At 39.5% G+C, this 26,063-nt stretch overlaps 1 protein-coding gene across 1 annotated transcript; it reads left to right on the forward strand.

Moving 5' to 3' along the window:
• Positions 1-87: 87 nt before the first annotated feature.
• LOC117500889 (programmed cell death protein 10) lies at positions 88-25,859 on the forward strand. Its single transcript, XM_034159675.1, has 7 exons — positions 88-264; positions 835-888; positions 13,693-13,810; positions 16,295-16,421; positions 22,185-22,263; positions 22,353-22,435; positions 24,958-25,859. Exons 1-7 carry the CDS (start codon positions 106-108, stop codon positions 25,037-25,039), a joined length of 702 nt encoding a protein of 233 aa, XP_034015566.1. The 5' UTR covers positions 88-105; the 3' UTR covers positions 25,040-25,859.
• Positions 25,860-26,063: the final 204 nt, after the last annotated feature.

Genomic DNA, 26,063 nt, shown 5'->3' on the forward strand with positions numbered 1-26,063 from the left:
TCATGAACTGAAACGACTTGTCTCTTGTCTTTTAAACTTTCAACAGCCTCTTGTCAGCCTGGAGCTTGCGTGGTTTTCAGATTGTGTGTGTGAGTGGTTGGGTGCATGTGTGTGTGTGAGCTGCAGTTAGCCTTCCTTCTCACCTTTTCATCACGAGCTGTTCCTCCCTGGAGGATGACAATGGAGGAGATGAAGAATGAAGCTGAGACAAATTCCATGGTATCCATGACACTGTATGCTGTGATGTATCCTGTTTTCAATGAGGTACATTTATTTTTTTGTGGTCTTACGATGTTCTGTCATTTTCTTAGGCACTGGTCACACACAATGAGTTTGAAGTCATAATCACAGTATAACTGTTTTGGCCTCAATGTATGTGCTGTGTTGTTAACTGATGACAGGGATCCTGTGTATCCTTAGAAAGTCTTAAAAGGCATTGCATTTGTTTGTCTAAAAATAAGGCCTTAATTGGTCTTAAATCAGTCTTTCAAAAGTCTTACACATGCCAAGACATAAGAAGTAGGATTTTATTAATCTTTTCTTCTGACATTGGAAATAAAAACCAAAATAAATGGCAATGTCAGGTTGATTGGTTATTTATTGTTTGTTTAAAAGAATTCAGTGAAAGTGTCTCCTAACTACACAAAGTCATAACGCCATAACATGATGATAGAGGTGGTACTCCACCATTTCTAATATGTACTGGTTAAAAATACTAATGATCATATGATTAAAAGTACATTATTGACATTGAGTGAAGAATGAGTTATTTATGTCTGACTGAACACATCCAACTTTTGCACTGATATGCGCGTGTGTGTGTTTTGTTATCAGCTGGAGAAGATCAACCTATCAGCGGCGCAAACGCTTAGAGCAGCTTTCATAAAGGTAAAAGTATTGTATGCATGGGTTATTTTAGTTTTCTCCTCGTTCTTTAAAGAATACATCCTTTTGATACTCAGCATGGATGTGATGTTCTTTCAGTATCATGGCAAAGGTTTGGTTTTTACTTCAAGGACACTGACAGCATGCTGACTGAGGTTAAAATGCTGACTTTTTACTTCCAGAAGGATCAAAGCGACTTTCAGTGTTGATTAGTGCAAACGCTGATGACTAGATGACTATAAAGTGTATCAAAGTAGTCCTGAGCAAGAAAGCCTTGATCAGATGTGCTCACGGTACACAGCGTCTGTTGTACCCTCATATTTCAAAGTATCATGCATTGAGAGAAATGTTTACATGGGCTTTTAAACAGTCAAGTTCATAAAATATCTCACCCACTTTTATAAAATTGGCTTTTTTTTTTCCTCTGCCATGTTGTAATGTTTTCAGTGCTGTTTGTCTGTTTGACTTTTAGCTAGGATTATGCAAAAACTGCCAAACTGATTTTCCTTGAAACGTTGGTGGGAAGTGCTGTCTATGGGCCTAGGAGGAACCTAACCTTTAGGACTGGATCTGCCGAGAAGGGGGCGGATCTGGGAATTTGTAGGAATGAGGTTGTTTCTGTAACTATTATGTAAATTCTGGATTTCTGAGAGCTTGCAAACACGGGATCCACCTACGTATAATATTTGGTGTCCACGGGGGAATCCTTTTTTGAGCACGATGAGATTGAGATTCTTTTGTCATTGTTATGCTACATACAAGAACAAAATTGTTTTAACACCTCCACCAGTCAGTAGTTTATTGCAAAGAAGCCTGTATTATTGCTTTAATAAATAAGGGAATACTCCTTGATCTGATGCCTTTTGGAGACCTTTTGATGATGTTGCTCTACGCATGCAGCGCTCAGTGTGGATGTACTGTGGACATGGCAGGAAGGCACCAGAGATATAATATATTTTTTTGTTCTCCAGCAGCGCTCACTATCCTGTTCAGTTTATCTCTCTCTCGGTTTGCACTGTTGCCAAACAGGAAGCGATGCAGTAGGTGAGAATGCTCTCAGTGGTGCATCGTAAAATGTGATCATGGCCAGAATAGTAAGCTCCACCCTCTTCAGCCTACGGTGGGATAGTGAAGGCCCTGTTGGGCCCTCTTGAGTGGCTGCTGTGGTGTTGTTCCTGGAGTTCAGCTCATCTGTCAGATGGATCCCCAGGAACTTGGTGCTCAGAGCAGCTGATGGTCAGTAGGAGATGGTGCCAGTGACAATCCTCTGAAATGAGTTACCATGTTGTGTTGTTGAAGGCAGGGTGTTTTTTGTGCACCAGGCTGACAGATGCTCCCACCTCTTTTCTGTAGGCTCATTCATCATTGTTGGTGATGAGGTTGATAACTGCGGGGTCATCGCCAAATTTTGTGATGTGGGTTGGCATTTAATCTGGTGAACAGTCATGCATCAGCAGCGTAAACAGTCACTGGGTCAGTACACACCCTCTGGAGATCCTGTGCTTACTGTGGTCATTTTTGCTGCTATGCTACTTACATTGACTCTCTGCCATCTCTCTGTGATCCAACTGCACACGCCATGATCCACGCCCCAGCACAAGAAGTTTCATGAGCTGTTGTGGCAGTATCATGTTAAATGTGGAGCTGAAGTAAATTAACAGTATATTGGCATAACTATTGCTGTTTTCCAAATGAGATGGCATCCTCCAATAGACCGGTTTGCTCTGTAAGTGAACTACAATAGGTCCAGACAAACTGCTCAAGGCATTTCATGGCTATGGGGGTCGAGGCTACAGGCCAGTTGTCATTCAAGGACTCTGGCTTGTTGAGCAGAGGTATTTTTGGTGGCACCTTTGAAACAGGCATTCAGGCTTGGCTGAGCAAGATGCAGTCGTCTCTAACTCCACACTGTAGCGATCTCCACATGTTGATGTAGTTCATTTTAGCGTCCAGTGAGTGAGTGTTAGGGTTAGGTTTGCAAATTAATGGCTGGTTTGCTTGTGTTAACCCTTAGGCAGGTGTTGACGCCTCCTTGCTTCCCTCACTTACCTGTTCTGTCTCAGTGCCTGGAGTGTAACTTCCTCACTGCAGTGGCTCCAGATGAGTCCAGCATTGGTTCTGTGCAGCCTCAGTGTAGCAGTCTGAGCTTGTTAAGCTAGGTTGTCATTATCAGTTTGCAGTTCATACAGCACTTTCTATTTTCCAGTAGGAAGTTGGCAGTTATAAACAACTTTTCACCTATTTGCTTTTCAGGGCAGGATGAAACCACTTGTGGCACTGAAAAACTTCAGCCAGGCTGCCTTGAAGTACCCTCATGCAGCCGCTGGCTGTTGATTCTTGATTCTCTTTACCAGATTATTTATCTGATCCACTGAATTTTGGAATCGGGTTGTCGCATATGTCGCTGACTTAAGACGGGTTTCCATATGTACTCCTGAAGCGTACCCATCCTGAATAGTTTCTAACTCTGCTTTACTTTGCTTCTACAGTCTGGTGTCTGCCAGCTCTTGATGGGTTGACCACACTGACCCAGTTAGTTACCTGTGGGTAGAACACGAAGAATGGAACAGGGTTAAGACCCTACATGTATAGGATCCTATTCCTTTTCTTCTTTTATTTCTTGTCAGAGCTGCAAATTTTGCACCTACTTCTCCAGTTTCATATTGATCAACTCCCAAAATAAATGTTGACTATATACAAATATTTACTTAATTTTTTTGTTGCTGAGTAATTCAGCAGGAGAATCTCATCACTTACCAAGTAAGTGTTACACTGGCATTTTGTGAGTAATTTTAGTAACTGAAGTGATATTTTGACTTTTTTTTTTTATTGGAATTTTGTTGAACAGATTAGGTTCAATTCATGTGGAATTTGTTTGCCGGTGCTGTCATTGGCATGACTGATATTCACAAGTATGAATTGGTAATCAGTGTAATGTTAGTTAAAGATCTGTGGCTTCAGAAACTATGCTCACTTAAGTCCTATATCGACCCATGATGCTCGTTTGTGTCGGCGGTTATTTCCAGATTCCATAGTATGAAGCATCCCGTCCAGGGATGCTACGCTAGTCCAGTGCAGATTACTTCCCCAGCTAAGGACGGCACCCATTTACAGCTGGGTGAACTGAGACAGTGCAGATCAAGTGTCTTGTCCAAGGACACAGACTAAGTGCATGGACAGAATTCAAAGCCAGTCCTGCAGATTGGCAGTCTGCAGGACTGCAGGATCAGTTCCTTATTCATTCACCAGACAAAACATGACATAAAAAGAACCCAAAACTGCATTTTCCATTTTATTAATTTGATGCTATTGTCACATTGGTTTAGTTCATCTCACAGTCGTAAGGTTTTTGCTCATTGTTGCTGTTGTGGGTGTGCTAAAACATGAAAGAACATGCACAGAGAAGTTCAAACATGCTTGACAATATCCAAAGGTGAGTGAGGTGTCGGTGAGGCTTGTGCATCATGTCTTTGAGCAGCTCAAACATAACATGTTTGCTCATAGACACATGCAGTTATAGTCGCGTGCATTTGTCAGCAGTATACCAAAAAACAGTTTACAAGTGAGGAATTGGAACTAAAACCATGCGCTGTCATCAGGTGAGACTTTTCAAGTGTCTTCATCGTGTCTTTTGTTTGTGCATTTCTCACCCTGCTGTAATAAATGCACAGATAACCTCTGTACTGCAGTAATGGCACTCACCAAGTGTGCATATGAACAATTAATGGAAGAGCTTTTGTGAAATGTAAGACTCGTAAAGGGAGATGTGATCTGCGAGAGATTCATGAGCTTTTTTTCATTTCAGTGCTGTATTATGAAAACAGTCATGTGAGTTGTCACCGGATCTCTGTTTGGACATTCATTTTGGAGTCTGAATGTTAACAAGGATAGGTCAGGACACAATGTTGCTTTGTGGTTTAGATTAATCAAATTTGACTATTATGTGGACAAACTCTCTAAATCCAATGTCATACTGTATTTTGCCCCCCTTTAACATCAGTGACAGCTTGGAGTCAATTATGAAGAAATACAAACAGTATGGTGCTCTATGGTAAATCTGCATGGAGTAGACAGTTCTCAAAAACTGACTTAGTGCAGCAGATAACTAAAACAATCATGCAAATGGTGATAAAAGCATCAAATTCGGCAGAAATACTCCTTAGACACTCCTCTTTTGGAAAAAACGATTGGTCACTTGACTTTTCAGTCGGTGGTCAGGTAGGGTCAATTGAAGAATTACACAGAGGTCAAAATTAAAAGATGCTCCAATCATATTGAAAAATATTCCACATTATTTGCCTGATCATAAAGATTCCAAAAGGTATAGTTTGGACTATCTGTGACTGAATTCTATGGAGTTACGGGATAAAAACAGCAAGAATGGTGACAAAGGTCAGTTTCATTTTGTATAGGGGTCAAAAGTTAAAGTTGCTCCAGTTTTGGTAAAAAGTGATGCAAATTATTGGTTGAGCTAATAGGATTAATAAATGGAATAGTTTTGACAATGTTGAATGTTTGGTCTCCAAAGTAAAGGTCAAACAAGGTCTACGTCTGTTGGATGTTATGTTACCCCTGCAATGTGATAAGTAAGGATGATACATGGTCCAAACTATTCCTTTTTAAAACTGTGTTAACTCAACTAGTAATTTGCATCACTTTTTACCAAATTGGAAGTAACTTTAACTTTTGACCCCTGTACAAACCTTTGTCACCATTCTTGCTGTTTTTATCCCATAACTCCATAGAATTCAGTTACAGACCATCCAAACAATACCTTTTTGGAATGTTTATGATCAGGCAAGTAATGTGGCATAGGTTTCAATATGATTGGAGCATCTTTTATTTTTGACCTCTGTGTAATTCTTCAATTGACCTCTACCTGAACGCCAACTGAAAATTCAAGTGGCCAATCAGTTTTTTTCAAAAGAGGATTGTCTGAGGACTATTTCTGCCGAATTTGATGCTTTTATCACCATTTGCAGGATTCCGCTCTAAATATTCTTTTATCTGCTGCACTAACTGTGCAAGGAGAAGAAGCGTGAGGAAAGCCACCAAGACACCCAGACAACCCAGAAGAAGTTATAGGCTTCTCTGGCTGTGATTGGAGAAATTGTGCACAGTGCAAATTTTACATTTTGCATCATAGTGGAATAGAGCAGAGAAGGATATTCTTTCACCAAAACAGATCAAATCTAGGCTTGCATCTCAGATGTACCTTCTGGCAATTTGTAGCTAAACATTCAGTACCAACAAGATACCAGTCACTCTCACAGTGACAGTTTTCACTTGTTTGTTTTTGTAATCATTCCATTTTACACACACACACACACACACACACACACACACACACACACACACACACACACACACACACACACACACACACACACACACTCTTGCAACTTCACATATAGCAGCTCTGGCAAGATACCTTTCAGCACACTAAAGGATCAAGGTTAAAGGTCAAGGCCACAGCAAGGTCAAACACTAAATTCAATGAAACAACTTTCCTGGTTGCAGTTTTTGGAAAATCTGCCTCCAAGTTTGGTATGAACATAGTGATAGGCCTTGCCCATAAGCCATTACCTGGGATAAGTGATTGACCTTGATCTTCAGGTTTTGCTTGAGCTCAAAGGTCACCTAAATTAAGTCAAACTTTAGATTATAGTAAAACATGTCATGTAATACAGCAAATTAAAGGGCTTGATGAGAGGATTTAGAATATTGCAAAGGTTTTCAAGTTATGACGTCTTTTGATGACATCATCATGAAAAACCTGTGTCGCAGACTGAACAGTCCGCCCCCAAAAAATTGGTCCCACCTTTTGCATCTGAGCATGCGTCATTTCGGACCACAGCAGCACGTCTGAGACGAGTCTCTTCACCCAAAGCAGGGGCGGGCAACTTGTTCCAGAAAGGGCCAAGAGGGTGCAGGTTTTCTTTGCAGCCACCGATTCCACCAGGTGATTTCACTGATTGATATCACTTTGAGCAGATGGAATCAGTTAATCAAATGAGGTCATAACTTGAAAACCTTTGCTGTGTTCTGGATCCTCTCATCAAGCCCTTTAATTTGGTGTATTACGTGACATGTTTTACTCAAATCTGAAATTTGACCAAATGTAGGTCAAATTTCTTTTCTTTTTTTTTTTCCAGTTTATACTTTATTTTAGTTTTCAAAAGGTACAGTTTTACACAAACATTTGCACAGATTAAACTTGGTAGCATCCCAAAAAATAATTAACATTTGTGAAAACTTACTTTTTTTTTCTCTTTAAATTAAGCGAGAACTGTAGCATTGAACCCAGGTGTAAAGAAATAATCTTATTCACAAGTCCACTTTGTGAAAGTCCATTGAAATATGTTGAAAACATAGAAAGCAGATTCACCTACAGCATTTACACATTTTTGTACCCCTGTCCCCCATTCTTACTTAATATGTATGTGGTAAAATCCTATATAAAGTCAGATCTATATTGTCTAATGTATTGTAGCCATCCTTTCCATACATTATTGAATTTGTCAACTTCCAATCTAACAGATGCCATTACTTTTTCCATAGTGTATATATTTAACATGACATCAACCCATTCCTCCACCTTTGGGATCCGATCTGTTTGCCATCTTTTGGTGATTGCTTTTTTACTAGCTAAAAGCATGATTCTCATAATTTTATAGTCATCTTTTCTTCTTAATGTAACATTTCTATATTAGTCAAATATAACATTTCAAAACTTAACGGGATTCTGACCCGTACTACTTCATCTATAATGTTTTGATTTCAGACCAATATTGAGTCATTAAAGGGCAACCCAAAAAGATGTGAAAGATGCCGCTTTGTCTTCCCCACATGATCTCCAACATTTTGTCTACATATTTTCTTTGAGCAGGTGTTAAGGAAAACCTTATTACATTTTTCCAGCCATATTCTCTCCAGAATAAAGAGCTTGTTGTTTTCCATTGATATTGGAGTATTTGATCCCAGTCCCCCTCTGAAATTAAAATGTTGCTTCCCTCTCCCACCTTTCTTTGACATATCCTGTGGCATCCCCCTTTAACTCCTCTAAAGCTGTATATAATTTTGAAATAACTTTGCACTTAACTCTGATTTATAAGCATCTAGGATAAGTTTGAGTATATTTGACCGAGTAATATTCATATCCTTATTTTCATTTCTTGCTTTAAATAATGCCTTAGCTGCAGGTACCTATGGAAATCCTGATTTCCAAGATGAAAGTCATCTTTTACTTGTTGGAAACTCATTACATCATCTCTTTGATTATTTCCCAGTGCATTCTTGGACCATTTCCCCACAATTTAAATGTGCTGTCCAATGCATTTGGTACAAAATCAGTATCATATGCAATCCATCTCAAAAGCCTGCATTTTCAACTAAATTATACTTTTTTTCAAAATTTCAGACCAGATTCCCAGAGAAACCCGCAGCAAAGGGTTCACATTTTGTCTCCAGTTTACCTGTAATTGCAAATCACACATCAGGGCTTGTACTGGTGGCTTCATTTTCCCCTCAATATCTTTCCATTTTGCTACATATTCTGGATCACACAAACCCATCAACACCTTCAACTGAGCAGCTTGATAGTAGTTCTTGAGGCATGGTAAAGCTAGACCTCCATGTTTTTTTGGCAATTGTAAAGTTCTGTATTTAATGCGTGGTCTTGCCCCCTGCCATATGTATCTATATATTAATTTGTCCCATTCTTTAAAGTCCCTCTCAGTTAATTCAATAGGAAGATTTTGAAATATATATATAACAACCGTGGCAAAATATTCATCTTATTCACCTCAACTCTTGACACCAGGCCTAAGAAAGGGATTAAGTTCCATTTTGAAAAGTCTGCTTTGATGTTAGACATCACCTTGTCATAATTTGAGATTTTCAAATGTCTAAGATCTTTAGTAAGGTGAATGCCCAAGTACTTCATTGATTGCTGCTCCCAATTAATTGGATAATTTTGTTTTATAAATTGGTTTGGTATATAATTATATGATAGAGCTTGGGTTTTCTGCACATTAATTTTATATCCTGACAGCTTTCCAAACTCTGCCAAGAATGACATCAGGACTGGTAGTGATGAGTTTGGGTTCTCCAGGTAGATCAAGACATCATCTGCGAACAATGCTAATTTCTGCTCTATTCCTGATATGGTTATTCCCTTGATATTGACACACTGTTTTATCCTCTGGCTTAGCGGTTCCAAAAAAAATATAAAATAATAACGGACTGACTGAGCAGCCATGACGACAACCCCTCTCTAATTGATTACCTTTGACAGACTACCATTGACTTTGATCCTTGCTATTGGGTCCACATACAGAGATCGAACAATCTCAATATAACCATCATGAAAGTTAAATTTTTTCATTACTCTAAATAAAAATTCCCACTTAACGGAATCAAATGCTTTTTCTGCATCCATTCCCAGTATGGCGGCCTCCAGGTTTCTTTCTTTGATGTGCTGCATAATAAGTAATGTACGGCGAATATTGTCATGTGTTTGCCTTTGCTTTATAAATCCAGTCTGTTCTAAACTGATAATATCTGGTAATATGTCCTCCATTCTTTGAGCTAAAATTGCTGTAAAAATTCTATAATCCACATTAAGTACACTAATAGGTCAGTAGCTAGAGCAATTTGTTACGTCCTTACCCTCTTTTGCAATAACGGAAATGATTGCTTCCCTCCAAGAATCTGGAATTGTCCCACCCTGTGAAATCCAATTGAAAGTTTTTTGTAATAAAGGGATTAAAATTTTCCTGTATACTTTATACCATTCGGAGCCGTAACCATCTGCACCAGGACTGGTGTCAGATTTAAGTCTAGAAATGGCTGAATTGATTTCTTCCACCGTTATTAGAGCAATTAATTTCTTATTCTGCTCCTCTGTTATTTGTGGCAAATGTAACTTGTCTAAATACGTGTCTATTTGAGATTCATTGTTATTTTCTGTTTGTGCATACAACTTGGCATAATAATCTTCAAAACATCTATGTATAGCCTCTGTTTTGTATACCATTTGCTTTGTTTTAGGGTCTTTCATCTTAGAAATTTGTCTTAATGTCTGTTGCTTTTTAAGTTTATACGAAAGTAATTTGTAGATTTACTCCCCGCCTCATAATATCTTTGCTTTGTGTAAATCATTTTTTTCTGGATTTCTTGAGAAAAAATGTCATTAATTTTTGCCCGTATTATCTTTAATTCTTCATTAGTTTTATCATCAACTTTGTTTTTATGCTCTCTTTCCTTTTTTCCAAATCTGCTTGTAATTGTTTTAGTTCAGATTGTCTCATTCTTTTTATGTGAGCTGATTTTGCTATCAGCTTTCCCCTCAATACCACCTTGCATGCGTCCCATAGTATAGGTGGAGACACGTCACCGTTATTGTTTTCTTTAATATATTCGCAAATATTCCTCTCAATTTCCTCTTTCATCTGACCGTTGAGCAAACTTGAATTTAGTCTCCATACTGTTGTTTTCTTTTCAGTCCCTGTGAATATTTTTAAAAATATTGGGCAATGATCAGATAGGTCCATAACCACCATATAACATTCTTTTACTCTATAACGATCTTTTGAGTTAATTAAAAAAATAATCGATTCGTGAATACAGAGCATGAGGAGCTGAATAATAGGTGTAATCTTTTTTGAGTGGATTTAGGTCCCGCCATATATCTAAAATCCCATGTTCTGACAAAAATTTAGAAATTCTTTTACCAGTAGTGGTCTTTTGTTGGGTGTTCCCTGTCGAATCTAAATTCGAATTAAGACGCTGCTTTAGATCACCTCCCCCTATTAACACTCCTTCACTCTGTTATCACCAGCTCAAAGAGAAGTTTGAAGAAACTCCAATCTGAACCTGGAGGGGCATAGATATTGAGCAATGTAACCAGAACTCCCTCTAGTCTACCTATAACTATTACATATCGACCTTCCTTATCCTTTATAGTTTTAAGCATTTCGAAACTTAGTCTATTGGATATTAATATACAAACCCATCTTCTATGCCCTGACTGATATGAAGATGAAAATTCCTTATATCCATTTCTCTTGAGTTTTTCATGTTCTTTATCAGTCATATGGATCTCCTGTAAATATAGCACTTCTACACCCTCTTTTTTCATGTTGCTCAACACCTTGCCCCTCTTGATTGGACTGAGGAGACCATTAACATTGTATGAGGCTACTTTTCTATGAGTACTCTGTGATGGTATTCTATGTTACATAATATAAATATCGTTATTCCTTTCACCCTATGTGCTACGTAAAACAAACGTTTGGAACAGTAATGAATAGAACAACTTTGAACTAAGTATACTCAAGACTTTCAAACATGAGGTCCAAAAGGAAACCTTTGTAGAGCAAAGTACCAGCTCTGAGGGATAACCCCTAACCCCGTAGGGTAGGGGGCCCTTGTGACCATATTTGGCCCTGTTCATTCCTCCCACTTTTTGTCCACTTTGAAATAAACATAAACTCCCCGACTGATAAATTAACTAAATAGAGGAAGGCTCCCTCTCTGTTGTAAACATATACACACACACACAGTCATTTTCAACATAATTTCCATAACATCACACTGTTGTCTTGATAAGAGAAGGTCCTATTGGTCCAGTGGCTTACTGGTCCTCTTGCCCCGCTCTTCTGTAGTTGAAGGCTTGCAGTTTCTCCTTATATCCCAAAGATGCTGCCTGGTCCGGTTTGTCCCCTCCTCGAGCAGAGTGCCACATCAGACGAGACAGCCTCTCCAGGGGGTCGTCCACGGGTCTGATGATCCGGACCTGGAGACACCTCGCCACCATATCCTTAGTTGCCTCTGCTGCCGTGGTATACAGCGAGTTTCATCTTCATAGAAAACACGAAGCTTCGCGGGAAAGGGCGTCTGGAATCTGACTTTTTTTTTCTCTCTCAGCACTCGCTTTGCTTCAGCGTATTCCTTTCTCCTTTTCATGAATTCAGCTGCATAATCATGATCCACGTACACCCGTTGCTCCTCAAACATGAAGCCTCTCATTCCCCACGCCTTCTTTATGATTTCCTCTTTACATTTATAACTTGACAGCTTCACAATAATCGAGCGTGGAGGGGCATCTGTGGGGGGACGTGGTCCAAGTGCTCTGTGTGCTCTCTCCACTCGGAGTGCAAATGTTGGTGGCAGCTCGAGTTTTTCCCGGAGTAAAGTTTCCACGAATGTGCACATTGACTCCGCGCTCTCCTCAGCCCGTTCTCTGATGTTGTGCAGACGTATATTTTCGCGTCTGCCCTGTCCATCCTGGTCCACCAACCGCTCCTCCAGCCTTCTCTGGATCTTGATCAGCTCACGTCGCTTGATCAATGCACTGGACTCGGTCCTCAGTCCCTTCAGTACGTCTTTCCGCTTCATCAATTCTGCTATTGGCCGTTTTTATTTCTGCCCTGATATCTTTCAGATTTTCCACTGTTTCACGGCGAAATTCCCTAATTTCACGCAGAACAGTCTCCAGCTCAGACATTTTCCTGGGTTCGGGGGACCTGTGCACTGCCCGTTCCTCCTCCGCATGCACCTCTGTTAGCTCGGTTAGCTCTGGTGTTAGCTTACCCCACTCTTCTTCGTCCGTGTGTATCAGTGATTCTAGAAAATTTTTTCGTCTTTCCTCTTGTCATTATCAAAAGCCCATTTATGCCTTGATATTTTAGGGATTACACGGCAAAATTCACCACTCAGGGCTTCACCCAACTTAAAAGTCGGGGAGCAATGTTTTTACGCTACCGCTATCATCGAGTCCCGACCGGAAGTCTTGCAGGTCAAATTTCAATCATGAAAAAACGTGCACAATTTAGATTTTTTTTGTTTGTTTTTTTTGTTTTGTTTTTTTTAAGGGTTTAACAAACCATGTAAATCATCATTGTGGTCTCTTGTAAGTTTACATGTTGCAGTCCTACGGAGATACGTTTCAGCACACAAAAGGGTCAAGGTCACAGGAAGGTCAAACACTAAAATCACAAAAAGAAACTTTGGTGGTCACAATTTGTGCTTTTTTTTTTTTTTTTTGCTTCCAAATTTGGCATGAATATAGTATATTCCCTTGCCCATCAGTCCCTCTTCATAGTGGTTGTTCCTCGTGGTAGTCTCTTTTTTGTTCACCTTTTGGCAAGATACCGGTCACTCTCAGGGTGACAGTTTTCTTTTTTTTTTTTCTTTCTTTCATTTCGCGTTTCTTTTTTTTTTTTATTTCTTTCATTTCACTTTTGATTATTTATTTACTTAGGTCGTTTCGGAATATATAGTACTTACAAATATAACCAAACTAGTTAAAAACAAAAAGTGGACTAAGTTCGGAGCATGACTGAGCCAGATGTCTGTTTAAACAGTGCACAAGCCTGTGGGCGACAACATGACACCTGGTGTGTCGTTTGTCAGCTTGGACGGGATGCAGCTCCATTTCGCTTCCTTCTTTACGGGCTCCTCCTGCTGCAGGGAGTTGATTTTGTAACAAAAGTTAGAAATATTCAAGAGGTTTTTATGTTCATGTGTGCCAGGAACAGCAGTCATTAGAGTGCACACCTCCACAGAAAAACAACAGCTCACCATATTTAGACCAAATTACATTTGAGAAACAACCAATATCTACGTAAAACCGTGCTCCTTTAGTTTTTGACTCATCCTGCTGACTGTCAGACAGACTGATGCAAAAATGTAAGTGTCCTTTGACGGTAATATCTTTTTGCTGTACATTCTGAAGGTGAGCTTTCATTATTTATGTGTGGTGTTGTGGTTTTTTTTATTATTATTATTATTATTTTTGGTCAGGCTGAGAGGGAGAACCCAGGTCTGACTCAGGACATCATAATGAAGATTTTGGAGAAAAAGAAAGTCCAGATCAACTTTACTGAATCGCTGCTGCGCATGGCGATTGATGATGTGGAAGGTGTGTTGGACATGACTCCCAAGTTATTTTCTTCTGTGTGTGGGTGATTCTGAGTTTTATGTTTGTCAGTGGTACATTATACCTTTTACAAGTTATACGAGGTCTGTTAGAAAAGTATCCGACCTTATTTTTTTCAAAAACCATATGGATTTGAATCACGTGTGATTGCGTCAGCCAAGCTTGAACCCTCGTGCGCATGCGTGAGTTTTTTTTCATGCCTGTCGGTTGCTTCATTCGCCTGTTAGCAGGCTTTGAGTGAGGTGTGGTCTACCCCTCTCGTTTATTTTTTATTGCGAATAAATGTCTGAACGATTTGGATCTTTGCTGCATCAATTTTTTTCCAGAAACTGTAAGAGACCTCCAGGTGGACACCGTTCGAAAAATTAATATGACTTTCAGGGACGATTTTATGGGGATTAAACAGATTACGGGGTGTTACTGCCCCTTTAAGGACGGCCCACAACTGCTGAGAGCGCAGCACGCTCCCAGTGCCGATGGACAGGCTGACACCCCGCACAAACAACCAGATCATTTCCAACGTGAAAGCTTTGTTGATCCGGGACCTCGTCTGACTTTCACAAAAAGGCAGAAGATGTGGACATCAGCACTTTTTCCGGCACATTCCACCGTTACAGGAGTTTTTTTTTTTTTCATGGAAAAAGAAGCTGAGGGACGCGCCACGGCTCTGTTCATTACGCGGGACAAAACCATCTTGGTGTTGGTCTCACTGGACGGCTTAAAGGTGGATTTCAGACGGATTCCGGTTTCTTTCCAGTCGTGTGATTATCCGATTGTGATTGTGCATGAGCTGAACATGCCAGAACATGTCCTGTGAGGCTTCATCACGGCGTTTCTTTTTGCCATGCAGCTCCGCCGCGACCCGCGGAATTCCTCCGCCTTTGTTCCTCTTTCCGTGACAAAAACTCCTGTAACAGTGAAATGTGCCGTTCATTTCTAAACTGGATGCTGTCTTGATCTGGTATGTCCTCTGACTAGCACAGGAATTGTGAAAAGACGTGGACATCAACACTTTTTCCGGCACATTAAGACAGACGTGCGGAGGAGTTCGGCACGTCGTGGTGCAGCCGGTCGGCGCAAAGAAACACCGTGATGAAGCCTCACAGGACATGTTGGGGCTTGTCCAGCTCAAGCTCAATTTCTTGGATATTCACACGACAGAAAAGCAACCGGGATCCGTCTGAAAGCCGTCCTGAGAGACCAACACCGAGGTGGTTTTGTGCCGCGTCCCTCAGCTTCTTTTTCCATGGAAAAAAAAAACTCCTGTAATGGTGGAATGTGCCGGAAAAAGTGCTGATGTCCACGTCTTTTCACAATTCCTGTGCTAGTCAGAGGACATACATACAAGACAAGACAGGATCAAGACAGCGTCCAGTTTAGAAATGAACGGCACATTTCACTGTTACAGGAGTTTTTGTCATGGAAAGAGGAACAAAGGCGGAGGAATTCTGCGTGTCGTGGCGGAGCTGCATGGCGTAAAGAAACGCCGTGATGAAGCCTCACAGGACATGTTCTGGCATGTTCAGCTCATGCACTATCACAATCGGATATTTACACGACTGGAAAGCAACCGGAATCCATCTGAAATCAACCTTTAAGCCGTCCAGTGAGACCAACACCGAGATGGTTTTGTCCCGTGTAATGAACAGAGCCGTGGCGCGTCCCTCAGCTTCTTTTTCCATGAAAAAAAAGCTCCTGTAACGGTGGAATGTGCCGGAAAAAGTGCTGATGTCCACATCTTCTGCCTTTTTGTGAAAGTCAGACGAGGTCCCGGATCAACAAAGCTTTCACGTTGGAAATTATCTGGTTGTTTGTGCGGGGTGTCAGCCTGTCCATCGGCGCTGGGAGCGCGCTGCGCTCTCAGCAGTTGTGGGCCGTCCTTAAAGGGGCAGTAACACCCCCGTAATCTGTTTAATCCCCATAAAATCGTCCCTGAAAGCCATATTAATTTTTCGAACGGTGTCCACCTGGAGGCCTCTTACAGTTTCTGGAAAAAAAATTGATGCAGCAAAGACCCAAATCGTTCAGACATTTATTCGCAAAAAAAATAGACGAGAGGGGTGGACCACACCTCACTCAAAGCCTGCTCACAGGCGAATGAAGCAACCGACAGGCATGAAAAAACTCACGCATGCGCACGAGGGTTCAAGCTTGGTTGACGCAATCACATGTGATTCAAATCCATATGGTTTTTGAAAAAAATAAGGTCGGATACTTTTCTAACAGACCTCGTACTTGTCATTATGTTTGAATTTTATTACCTGACTGCATTTTTTTTTAATTTAATTTTTATTGTAAAGCAACATAAAATTTACACTTCCACGACAAAATTATAATACTTTCAATACAGTATGTCTGCTTTACCCTTTTTAACTTTTTACCTGACTGCATTTTATCTGGCCACCGATCCAGTGGTCAGTTTGCTCTGCATACTGAGATTTTTCTGTTGTTTTTTTTTTGTGACAGAGTTCCTGATTGAGCGACAAGAGCCAGAGTTTCAGGACCTAAATGCGAAAGCTCGAGCTTTGAAACACATTCTCAGCAAAATACCTGATGAAATCAATGACAGAGTACGATTCCTACAGACCATCAAGTAAGGGTTAACAGGAAATCATCACTTTACACCGCTGCACTCAGGGACATTCGTGTGTGTGTGTGTACAACATAACTCAAAGGGCTTCAATCCCATTTGGCTGCTAAGCGTGTTGGAATGAAAGAGTCCGCCAAGGAAAAAGGGATTTAATTTAGAGAAAAAAACTGGTTAATAGTCAAGTTCATAGGCCAAGCTAAACATTTTTGGTTTAGTGCTATATTCTATAGTACGTTTCCATCTTGCATACACTCAAACCACTCTACTTACATTCCCAGCCAAGGCCGATGTCGCAGACTAAACAGTCCCCCCCGCCAAAAATTGGTCCGCCCTGCCTCCACTGTGCATGCATCATTTTTGAGTTCAGCCGCTCGTCTGAGACAAAGTCTCTTCACCCAAAGCGATCAAATGGATGAATGTGTTTATTAACCATCAGATGACAAGGTAAAACCTCTTAAATCATTCTAAAGTTAGTTTTAAACAGAAACGAGGCGATACTGAGTGACGCTTTGAAATGACCAACGTGCAGCGAACGCATCAGCTAGCAGCTTGTTTAGCCGCGGCACTCTGATCACTTCCTCTGTCTTTTATGATGAAATAATGCTGAATTTATGTGGAAATGATTGTTGTACAAAAGCTTCAGATATCTGTCGCTGAGATAGATGATGACTAGAGGCAGTTTGAAGCAGAAACAAGGTGATAATCGGTGAACCGCGGCTGATGACGCATGCGCAGTGAAGGCAGGGCGGTCTGATTTTTAGGGGGAACCGTTCGGTCTGCGACACCGGTACCCATATACAGCTGGGTGGACTGAGACAACACAGATATAAGTGGTGTCCAAGGACACAGACAGGTAGTATGAGGACGATTTGAACCTTGACACGCTAGATCCTTATCTGCTGAGCTACCAGCTCTACAGGTTGAACAAATATGCTCATGAATTGGTTAAAGATACACCTACAGTTACTATTAAACACTTAATATGACACAATACATCACCTTTCTGTTGGGCACATGAACTTTAAACTTGCCCATAAAAGTTTAACTCAAATTATTTGGAGAAAATCTGGGTTAAACATGGTGGAAGGGTAGTATTTTAGTGAAGATTTAATTTGGGACAGAATTTATAGAACCATATTTTAAGGTGTTGCTGAATCAGAAAGAACTAAATTTTGTGAATTGGTGTCAGACATGTAAGGTGCGGGTTTGACACTCTGTGAATGTTCCTTCTGGCCGATTGGCTGCTACTTTAGCTTCATCAAAGCAAAATATAATGTCAGCTGTCAGACGCACCACAGTACACATGCAGGAAGTAACAGGAAGTGGAAAGCGGTATTTCACCATTGACACATTTACTTTCACTCATTGTAATTTTAAGTGTCACCTTTTCATCATCTGCTGTGAGAGAATAGAAATTTATGATATTCAGCGACATTAGGGCCACAATATGAGTTTACTGATGACTGTTAGTGTTAACTGGTGCAGCAGATGGTGTCCAACAATATCATTGTTACAATATTGTAATGTTTTAAAAAGCTCAAGTCTGTTTCTGTGTTTAGAAATGATGAAACTGTTTCAATATGAACAACAAAATCAGTAATTTATATAAATCAGTGTTGATCTGCCTGACTGGGTTCATAATGCAGTTTTCTTACTCATTTAGTTTTTGTGAATTCTGTATAATTTTTAGTAGAGGTGCACCGATCGATTGGGCACCGATCATTATCGGCCAATCACGCCTTGATTGGTGATCGGCAAAATGCGGCGATCAAAAGGACCGATCACAACAGTGCAGGCAGTAGCGCAGGGAGCGCTTGGTCCTGTCATGACACGCTTTCCTCTGTGATGTAAACTCATTTTGACTTCTTATATGAGCTGGACGGACAAGGAGAGCAGTCGCCATCATCTAATGTAGTCCATGTCTGTCCAGCTCATATCAGAAGTCAAAATGAGTCAAATGGCTCAGAGATCTAAATAGACTGCTGTGTAATGAATGGAACCACACTGCCATCTAGTGGATATCCAGTGTGCGCGAGTGTGTATTTGTGAATCAGTAGGCATTTTGATTTTGTTTATTTTTTCATATGAGTGTAGAGGTACAGAGAGTACAAAGAAGCTTTGTTCATTTGATTTGCTTATATTGTGAACTGCCATGATACTGGAATTGACAACTAAGTTCGAAATTAAAAAAAAAATTGAATTGATTGTTTGTGGATCTGTGGATTTCGCGAAAAGAATGTCTCAAAATTACATCAGAGGAAAGCGATGAATGCATGTAATTGGTGATCCACAAATGCTGAAACTCAATTCACAAATACAATTTCCAGTTTTACAAGTGTAATTTTTTTTTTTACAAATTAAGTTTTATATTTGCAAATACATTATTTGCAAAGACCAATTTACAAGTTACAAATATGAAATTTGCATTTGTGGATATCTGAACACATCTGCAAATCAATGATTATTTGTAGATCACCCTGTGTGCATTTACAAATATTAATGAGACAATTTTAACCCCATAGAATGAGGGCTGTATTTTACATTCTCAACGTGTTCTCTGTAGGCTGTAACCTGAGCAACATGAAACATGGAAAAAAAAAAAGCTTGCTGGTAGAACAAAGTCAGTGTAATAAAACAAAAGTTGGCAGTTTATTCTAGTGTCTTTATTTGAATGCGTGTTTTTTGTTTTCATCATTATGTTTTAATGCAAAAGTAGTCCTATACATTAGACCTATATTCTTATTTTGGGCATGATCCAAATATGTACTTGATCGGTATCGGTGATCAAAATTTCGGTGATCGGCCTAAAAAATCCTGATCGGTGCACCTCTAATTTTTAGCTTGGACTCACAGTAAGAGGCTTATCTTCTTGATGATGTCTTGAGGGGCCTTTTTCTGCCTTTGTCAGTGCTCGTGTGTGTGTGTGTGTGTTGTGAAACTGTTCCTATCAAAAAACAACATTCAGTGTAATGTGTTAAGCATTAAAGACCTTTTTCATTGTGTCAGAGATATAACTTTGGTGCAGAGGTTGACTAATTTATTAGTTCAGGTATTTCATCACAAAAGATTTACTCATGCAACCAAGTAATGTACCGGGGGGGTGGGGGGTGGGGGGGTGGGGTGTTGTGTAACTGTGAACTTGCTCACAGATTTGGAGTTTATTTTTCGTGTTTGTCAGCTGAAAAAACTTCTGTCGCTTGCACATGGAGGAGATTCACCCATTTCCACATCTGCTTGGAAGCTGATCTGAAAACATGCAGTGTTATGTTGTTTTACCAAAATGAGAGTATCACTCATGACAATACTACAGAAAAACACAACTGTTTTTTTTTTTTTTTTTTTTTTTTAAGTAAATATGCTCAAAAATTTACCACCTTCACCTATACTTCTATAGTATTTTAAGGTGTTGTTGGGCAACCTCATTTCCTGAAGAATGAATTAAAGGCTGTTTCATTGCATAAATCTCTCCTAGTCAACATACGAAAAGGTTAAATAAATTTGTGCATTTTGGGATTTTTCTGTTTTTATCCCCTGCTGGTCGAAGCCTCGCAGGAAGATTATGTCGTGGCGATTTCCACTTGTCTGTCCCGAAAATGGTACAGTCCCAATTCCAGTGAAGTTGAGACGTTGTGTAAAAGGTAAAGAAAAACAGAATACACTGATGTGCAAATCCTCTTCAACCTATATTCAGTTGAATACACCACAAAGACAAGATATTTAATGTTCAAACTGATAAACTTTATTGTTTTTGTCCAAATATTTGCTCATTTTGAAATGGATGCCTGCAACATGTTTCAAAAAAGCTGGGACAGTGGTATGTTTACCACTGTGTTACATCACCTTTCCTTCTAACAACACTCAATAAGCGTTTGGGAACTGAGGACACTAATTGTTGAAGTTTTGTAGGTGGAATTCTTTCCCATTCTTGCTTGATGTACGACTTCAGTTGTTCAACAGTTCGGGGTCTCCGTTGTATTTTGCACTTCATAATGTGTCACACATTTTCAATGGGCGACAGGTCTGGACTGCAAGCAGGCGAGTCTAGTACCCGCACTCTTTTACTACGAAGTCACGCTGTTACAACACGTGCAGAATGTGGCTTGGCATTGTCTTGCTGAAATAAGCTTGGACGTCCCTGAAAAAGACGTTGCTTGGATGGCAGCATGTGTTGCTCCAAAACCTGGATGTACCTTTCAGCATTGATGGTGCCATCACAGATGTGTAAGTTGCCCATGCCATGGGCACTAACACACCCCCGTACCATCACAGATGCTGGCTTTTGAACTTTGCGCTGGTAACAATCTGGATGGTCTTTTTCCTCTTTTGTCTGGAGGACACGACATCCATGATTTCCAAAAACAATTTGAAATGTGTACTCATCAGACCACAGCACACTTTTCCACTTTGTATCCTTCTATTTCAAATGAGCTCAGGCCCAGAGAAGGTGGTGGTGTTTCTGGATGTTGTTGATGTATGGCTTTTGCTTTGCATGGTAGAGTTTTAACTTGTAGATGTAGTGACGAACTATGTTAACTGACAATGGTTAACTGACAAAGATCCTTTCCACAGTGATGTCGGTTGTTAATGCAGTGCCGCCTGAGGGATCGAAGGTCACAGGTATTCAATGTTGGTTTTCGGCCTTCCCGCTTACGTGTAGAAAGTTCTCCAGATTCTCTGAATCTTCTGATTATATTATGGACTGTAGATGATAGAATCCCTAAATTCCTTGCAATTGAACATTGAGAAACATTGTTCTTAAACTGTTGGACTATTTTTTTTTTATGCAGTTGTTCACAAAGTGGTGATCCTCGCTCCATCTTTGCTTGTGAACGGCTGAACCTTTTAGGGATGCTCCTTTTATACCCAATCATGACACTCGCCTGTTTCCAATTAGGTGTTCTTTGAGCATTCATCAACTTTCCCAATCCTTTGTTGCCCTGTCCCAACTTTTTTGAAACGTGTTGCAGGCATCCATTTCAAAATGAGCAAATACTTGCACAAAGACAAAAAAGTTTATCAGTTTGAACATTAAATATCTTGTCTTTGTGGTGTATTCAATTGAATATAGGTTGAAGAGGATTTGCAAATCATTGTATTCTGTTTTTATTTACATTTCACACAAAGTCTCAACTTCATTGGAATTGGGGTTGTATAAGTATTCTGAAAAACAACTACTCTCACATTTTTAGTAGAAATTTCATGTAACTTGGTACAAATCCTTGTTATAGGTCAGTAATATGTATATTTTCATATCATTTCAGTTGGGCTCATTTTACCAGAGTTAGATTAGATAGAACTTTATTGATCCCTTGGGAAGACTCCCTCAGGGAAATTGAGGTTCCAGCAGCATTGTATAGCAGCACACAGGGTAAGAAGCACACAGAGTATCAATCAGTTAATCAGAGTATTTGGTTAACAAAGCTGGACTCCGTCAGTTTCGTGCTTGGTTGGTTGCCTGCAATCTGAAATCAACTTCTCTCACATTTTTAGGAGGAATTTTGGGAAACTTGGTATAAATCCTTAAAATGTTATTAGAATGTAGCAAACAGTTGTACCAAAGCAGTATTTGCCAGCAGGGGATATTGTGCTGTCAGAGCACTCTTGTTAACTGAATTTAAAATAATGACTTGAATTTTAAATTGATTCTGAAAAAAAAAACAAAAAACAACAAAATGACAGATGCATCATAAAGCTCATGCATTTGGTCCTAATTTTTTGTTGAACTGTTTCCTTGTTATCTGACATTCAAACCGCTGTTTCTGACAGAGACATAGCCAGCGCCATAAAAGAGCTCCTGGACACAGTCAACAATGTTATCAAGAAATATCAGTACCAGAATCGCAGAGTGAGTAGCAGTTGTACCTGCACATGTCACATTTTCATTGTTGTGTTCTGCTTCTTAAATGTCAGATTTGTTTACTTCTTCTTGTAAAGGCTCTGGAACATCAGAAAAAGGAGTTTGTGAAGTACTCCAAAAGTTTCAGCGACACACTCAAAACATACTTCAAAGATGGAAAGTAAGTGTATCCATAGCAACCCATTTTTTTTGCTTCATCTTTGCATTGCAGCGCTCACAGAAAAGCAGATATTAGTCTGAGCCCTGCCTGAATGCTACATGCTTATACTCTCTACAAACAGCTATTAAAAAAAAAAAATTAAATATGACTGTTAATTGAGCGTCATAGTTGGAGAAATTCCATTATTGCCTTTCAGCTGATGGACATGGTACTCCAGTCATTTTATGAAAAAAAAAAAGAAAGGGGGGTCAACCCGGAACAAATTGCAACAGAAATGATTTTGGTGGCATTTGAACCGTAAAACTGTTTTATAAAACATACTAAAAGTCTAGAAAGATAAAAAATCGAGAACGCTCCCAAAATCCAACATGGCCGTCCGAAAACATGCAAAAATGTAGTTTTTCCAAAATAACTAAAAAAATATCTATTTAAGCACAGATGTATTGATGTTAAATATAAACTTGGGTATTGTGGACATTTTGACACACATTTTGAAAATTAGGTCTCTATCTGTAGCGGTTCTTGAGATACAGCCTATACATACACTCAAGGATGGCAATTTGGTTTGTGTCCTATTACGTTAAAAATATTGCAGTTAAGGCCCATAAATATATTGAAGTTGAATATAAACTTGTGCATTGTGGACATTTTGGCACCAAAAAAATAGCTGTAGCTATTACAGTTTTTGAGATATGGTATAAAAATACATCTACACTCGACAAAAATTGATGAAATTGAGCATTGTTATGTTGAAAACTAAGTACCATTTCTGAAATGTTCATCTAAAGAAGGTAATAATCTTTTTGAGTCAATATTTCACTGGAATATGAATAGAGAAGTTACTCATATATTATGTATAATAGAGTGGCTGTCAATGCACAACCAGGGCACACTGGTGACACTACTGCTGTGTGGACAACATGGAGAAAGCCTCAATTCTCTGATACAGGCACAGTGTTTGCCACCCACTTCAGCAGCTGCAAGTTCAGGAATGGAAAGGTGAAGATGAAGGTGACAACATGCCATTGCAAGAATGGGGATGGAAAGTTTCTGATAGTCAGGTTGTCCCAATCATGACTGACTTGCAAGCAGCACCAGATTCTCTTCTGCATGCTGTGAGATGTAACTGCAGTACTGACTGTAATACATTGCGATGTACATGTTGCAAACTTAACTTAGATTGCTCAGCAGCGTGTGGCAACTGCAGAGGTACAGGGTGTACAAATGCAGGCCAACTCAATGATAACCAGGATGATGAGACTGAAATTTGAACAAGTAAAATTCCAAGTGTCATGATGTACACAATACTGATTTCACCTGAACTTTTATTATCATGCTTCATTGGTTTTACTGTAAAATTAGTGTGTGATTACATCTGTGTCATTAAAAAAGTTAGTGCAGCTGACAAGCACTAAGAATATTATTACATTCTTTAAATGAACATTTCATAACAGTTACTTGGTTTCAACATAACAGTTTCACCATTTTTAGCCAAGTGTATATGGCTTATATGCTGTATCTCAAAAACTGTAAGAGCTACAGCCATTCTTTTGGTGCTAAAATGTCCACAATACACAAGTTTGTATTCAACTTCAATACATTTCTGGACCTTAACTGCAATATTTTTAACGTAATAGGACACAAACCAAATTGCCGTCCTTGAGTGTATGTAAAACTACAAATAGACTGTATCTCAAGAACCGTTACAGATAGACTTAATTTTGGTGTCACAATGTCCACAATACTCAAGTTTATATTTAACATCAATACATTTATGTGCTTAAATATTGATATTTTTTGAGTTATTTGGGAAAAAACCAAATTTTTGCATGTTTTCAGGTGGCCATCTTGGATTTTGGGAGTGTTCCCGATTTGTGTTTTTTTTTTTTTTTTTTTTTTTTTTTTTATATATATCTTTCTAGACTTTTAGTATGTTTTATAAAACAGTTTCACTGTTCAAATGCCACCAAAATCATTTCTGTTGCAATTTGTTCTGGGTCAAACCATAAAATGACTGGACTATGGTGACGGGCATCTCTTAAGTTCTCTGTAACTTGCAATTTGGACAAATCCAGCTACATAAATGCCAATAGTGTGTTGCAAGTTCCTGATGTGATTGGATGCGCATGTAAGATGTGAAATGCTGTCAAAATGCAGAGAAAACCTAATCTGAATTTTGAAACCCATCAGTTCAAGGTCTGTTGAGTTTAGAAAAAGTGAGGCAAAGTGCATCAAGAGTGCAGCCTGCAGGACAACAAAAGAACACATATCACAACTGATGAGATCCTGCTGAATAGTTTGAGGTCATTTTATTATTTGGAATAATGCCAATACAGTATTATATCTTCTACACTTATTCAGTCATTTGTTGGGGTTTCCACTGTAATTAATTTGTTATAAGTGGTTGTGGTGTTTTAATCATTCCGTTTGTGTTCATCCACAAAACATTGTGCAGCGGAAGCGTGTGGGTGGGGGGGATCTCAACATTTTCTGTTTCTCACTTTGTGACTGTCTGTTGCCAGGGCGATAAACGTGTTCATCAGTGCAAACCGGCTCATCCACCAAACCAACCTCATACTGCAGACCTTCAAAACCGTGGCCTAGCCCTCAGAGACCACAAGTCTCCCGTCCTCTGGGGGAGCAACCCGCTAGAATGGTGGAAGCTTGACGAGCGCCTAACCCATTATTTGTAAATTAAAGTTGATTTTTAGGGTTGGAGTTCGATTCCATTCGGATCAAGATCCTAGATTCCAGTTCAAGAGACTGAAAAGTGCCATTTGTTTTTTTTTTTCTTCAATGAGGATTTTTCCAATCTTGAAATGGAACAGAATGGGCCCAAAGTCTGGTTGATTGATTTTATTTGAACAGTTTTAATTTATAACCCTGGTCTTTTTGGGAGTAGGTTGAGACGAGGTGTTTATTAAAGACTAATTGCCATTTTTCTAATATATTCATGTTTGTTTTACTTTTAGCTTTACAATCATTACTACACATCTGAGACTGCATTCAGTAGGGGTGCATTTCAGTCTGTATTGTTTGTTCCCCCCCCCCCCCCTTTGTCTTTCACCATGGTCAGCACTTGCAGTCGAGATAAAAGCAAATCAAAATTCTCACTCACTAATAAGTGCATTTTTGTCTGCATTCATCAAATGACCACAGGTGAGAGATGGGCGAGGACAAGAGGGGGAACCTGTGTTGGACATTTGAGAAGCAGGCCCAGATTTCTTTTCTCTTTTATCCCCAGAAGACAGAAAGCCAAAAGACTTGGAGCACAGTGTGCACCTTATCAAGTCCTGTAACATTCCCTCCTCTGAGCGTAATGAAGCGCAGACGGTCCCTTCTGCTGAAGGATGTAGAGAGAAATGAAAGTTCCTGTATTTAATGGATATGTTTGCAAATGTTCAATAAATAGTTTCCAAAAAAATGGGTGTTTTCTTTAATGCATCCAGTTGCAACATGTAATTAGATCATTTTCACAGGAACTGATGTTTGTGAGGCAATCCTGGTCTGAGCAAAGAGGTGTGTGTGTGTTTAACCCCCTACCACCCGCCTCATTTGGGCTTGTTACTATCTAACAAAAAGTGAGATTTCCTATCGATGAGATATACAGGCTTAGAAGGGGTTAAAT

The sequence above is a fragment of the Thalassophryne amazonica genome, chromosome 19 (assembly GCF_902500255.1).
Source record: "Thalassophryne amazonica chromosome 19, fThaAma1.1, whole genome shotgun sequence".
In the NCBI taxonomy this organism is placed as follows: domain Eukaryota; kingdom Metazoa; phylum Chordata; class Actinopteri; order Batrachoidiformes; family Batrachoididae; genus Thalassophryne; species Thalassophryne amazonica.